This window comes from Bison bison, unplaced genomic scaffold (assembly GCF_000754665.1).
Source record: "Bison bison bison isolate TAMUID 2011002044 unplaced genomic scaffold, Bison_UMD1.0 scf7180017858718, whole genome shotgun sequence".
NCBI classification, from domain to species: Eukaryota; Metazoa; Chordata; class Mammalia; order Artiodactyla; family Bovidae; genus Bison; species Bison bison.
In genome coordinates, this window is record NW_011489290.1 from 8692 (window position 1) to 12129 (window position 3438).

The 3438-nt window shown below is 38.3% G+C and overlaps 1 protein-coding gene across 1 annotated transcript; it reads left to right on the plus strand.

The window, feature by feature from the left end:
• Nucleotides 1-6: 6 nt before the first annotated feature.
• LOC104980122 (cullin-4B-like) lies at nt 7-3412 on the plus strand. Its single transcript, XM_010828727.1, has 2 exons — nt 7-857; nt 2906-3412. Exons 1-2 carry the CDS (start codon nt 299-301, stop codon nt 3058-3060), a joined length of 714 nt encoding a protein of 237 aa, XP_010827029.1. The 5' UTR covers nt 7-298; the 3' UTR covers nt 3061-3412.
• The last annotated feature ends 26 nt before the right edge of the window (nt 3413-3438 follow it).

The window sequence follows — 3438 nt, forward strand, 5'->3', positions numbered from 1 at the left end:
CAGAAAGGGGGGAGAGAGACTGAAAACCAGGGGAGGGGGACGGCACGGCCGTTTACCTGTCTGCCTCCTCATTCGCTCTCCCCCCTTGTTCTGCTCACTCCTGGTGTCAGCCTATCCTCCTTCCCAAACCCTCCCATTCCCCGGGTGGAGCCCCCCCTTCACTTTCCTTCTCGTCCTCTGTGTTTCTCCTCTCTTTATTCCCTTCCCCCTCTAGCATTGCCACCTTCTCTCCTACACGCACGCAGGCATATAAACGTAGGTTTTTGATGCTCGTCTGCCTGTTGACCCCGCTATTTTCATGTTTCCAACAGGTTTTTCTTCCCCCAATCCCTCAGCTGCTGCTGCTGCTCAAGAGGTCAGATCAGCCACTGATGGTAATACCAGCACCACTCCGCCCACCTCTGCCAAGAAGAGAAAGTTAAACAGCAGCAGCAGCAGTAGCGGCAGTAACAGTAGTAACGAGAGAGAAGACTTTGATTCCACCTCTTCCTCCTCTTCCACTCCTCCTTTACAACCCAGGGATTCGGCATCCCCTTCAACCTCGTCCTTCTCGTGCCTGGGGGTCCCAGTGACTGCTCCCAGCCACGTACCGATACAGAAGAAGCTACGTTTTGAAGAAAACCTGGAGTTTGTAGGGTTTGATGCGAAGATGGCTGAGGAATCCTCGTCCTCGTCCTCATCTTCACCAACTGCTGCAACATCTCAGCAGCAGCAACTTAAAAATAAGAGTATATTAATCTCTACTGTGGCTTCGGTGCATCACGCAAATGGCCTGGCCAAATCTTCCACCACCGTCTCTAGCTTTGCTAACAGCAAGCCTGGCTCTGCTAAGAAGTTAGTGATCAAGAACTTTAAAGGTAACCAGGGCTAAAATCCATGATCACGTACTCAGGATTTGACACTTGAGTGGTCACGTGCTCTATTTATGCTAATATGTTAAACAGTATAGAGGTGGCCTAATGTTTTATGCATAATCAATGAGGAGGAGGGAGGTCCTTTTTGGGTGGAGGGTTCATTCTCCGGGGGTGGTTAGTATCCTTCTGCTGAAGCATACACCAGGTATTTCTGTGCAGTATTTTGAGGTCTGTCTCAGCCTATTGTATCTGATCTGTTATTCTTCATAACATTGACAATCGGTATGATTGATCCGGATTTTACAGGTGAGAAATTTGTTCTCTAAAAATGTTTAATTATTTCAGGTGCATAGTGAACCTTGGCACTGCTGGGATTTTTATTTTTATCCTTCAGTAGGCCATATTATCTAGTCCCTAGAAATTCCGGTAGCAATAGTGATCTTTTCATGTTTCAAGAAGACTTTTGGTTAGATTTATAACGTTGAATACTACATTCTTGAAACTCATGGAAGCAGTAGTTGAAGAAAAGTATGATCTGTGCATTTCTTTCCAAAGGTAGGGTTTGGAAGTGAAAAATACTGTATATACACAGAAGTAGTAACGCATCTATTTTTTTTTTTTATCACTGAAATGGGTTTTAAAGTACTGACCTGCAGCTTTTAGGAGAATTTGTTCAAGTTTTTGAGGTATGTGATTGAGAGTATTATGAATGCATTGATGCAAATATAAAATCAGCAATTTTGCATAATGTAATTGAGCTGAGTTACTTTTTAATCTATTGAGTGTGTTTCGGTTTCTCTGCCTGACTTTTTCAACACCCTAACTGGCAACTAATGGTAAAATGTTTATTAAGTGGAGAAGTCAAATGAATGAACTAAAGCAATATTGACCAGATCAGTGCCTTGTGACTAAATATTAGTATTGAGAAAATTAGATTCCCCATGCTTGTATTTTCACCATTAGTGTAGAAATCAGGAATATGCTCTATTTTGTCTCAAGCAGAGGGTTGTTTATTTTTAACCTTTTCTTTTCCTCACTCCACTCCCACCTCCAGGCTCTCAAGTGTTGTAGTCTTTCTGATTTAATAGTAGACCTTTCTGAAGTAAATATGAATTGTAATTGACTAGTTTGTTCACTGTTCTACTTTAAATATATCAATTTAATAGCCAAGGATTTTTAAAGAGATGAGCTATGATCCTAATTGTATTTGTATACTGGTTTCAGAGATTTTGCTTGGGTTTTTGTTTCTCCCCCTCCTAAAATGGAAACACATTATTAAGGTATCTAGATGTTCTAATAAAAAAAAACAATTGCTGGTCAAGGAAGTTTAAATTAAAGCCTGGATTAAGATGTTCCTGTTCATTCTGAAAGTGCTACATAGGTTCTGGAGTTATCAGGATGTTTTGATTTTTTTTGTATTTCATTCTGCTCATAAATGTAGTTTAAATTAAAACATGAATTAAGATGTTTCTCTCCACTTCTGTAGATGGTACATAAATATGAGAGTCAAAAAGACCTGAATTAGAATCCCAGTTTTGCCATTGACCATCTGTGGTGACCTTGGGCAAACTTTAGTAAATGAGTCTTCCAGCCTCAGTTTCCTTAGTTGCAAAATAAGGATAATAATACCATCCTTAGGACATTATTAGGAAGATTAAGATGTTTATAAAGTACTTTGTATATAGCAGGCACTCAGTATTTTAAATCTCAGGTACAAAATTCATGTTGACTTAGGTTTTACACATGATAGAATAGGATCAGGATTAGTTTTATCTGTCATTTTCAGATTTTTATCTTTTGAAGCAATTCAGACAATAGAAAAAACTCTCACCTTCAGTTTTAATAGGTGAGATAAAATGACTTACACAGTGTTCTGGCATTTGAAATTTTATTACTAAGCCTAAATATAATGGTTACTTTAATAATTAGGTATGATAATTATAAACATCACAATTAACGTTTGGAGAGCAATAATACTAGTAGTTTATGGATCCTTTTGTTAGTATATCTTGCATGTTATTCTGATTATCAACCTTTTATATATCATCTAGATAAGCCTAAATTACCAGAGAACTACACAGATGAAACATGGCAGAAGCTGAAAGAAGCAGTGGAAGCTATCCAGAATAGTACTTCGATTAAGTACAATTTAGAAGAACTCTATCAGGTATGTATACATGTGGATAACCAGATTTGGTTAGCGTAAATTGAGGTGCAGTGCATATGGAGTTTATTTTCCGAAATGGGTGCTTATGTAGATTTTTGGTTCCCTTAATTAATTATTAATGTATTATCTTGATTTAATGCATGCACTGTTTTATACACAGACCATATATTCCTGCATCAACTGTGGCTACAGTCTGATTGGTATAAATTGGGCTTATCTTGGACCCTTCTAATTAGGATTTACAGTTAGGAGTACCTTGGTATAGTAAGTTTTACCTGTAATAGAAACCTATAGCTTTGATCCCAAAGATAATTTCTGGTGACATTTTCTGTTGTGATACTAATTGCTAAGTGGTGTTACCTATAGGAAAGGCCTCAAGAAATGCCATATACTTTATTCTACCTCTTTCCTGTTAAC

Excerpts from the sequence above, each read along its gene's own strand:
- LOC104980122 (XM_010828727.1), top strand. The coding sequence starts at position 299 with ATGTTTCCAACAGGTTTTTCTTCCCCCAATCCCTCAGCTGCTGCTGCT. Across the intron at positions 858-2,905 it reads AGTGATCAAGAACTTTAAAG|ATAAGCCTAAATTACCAGAG; the intron begins GTAACCAGGGCT and ends TATATCATCTAG.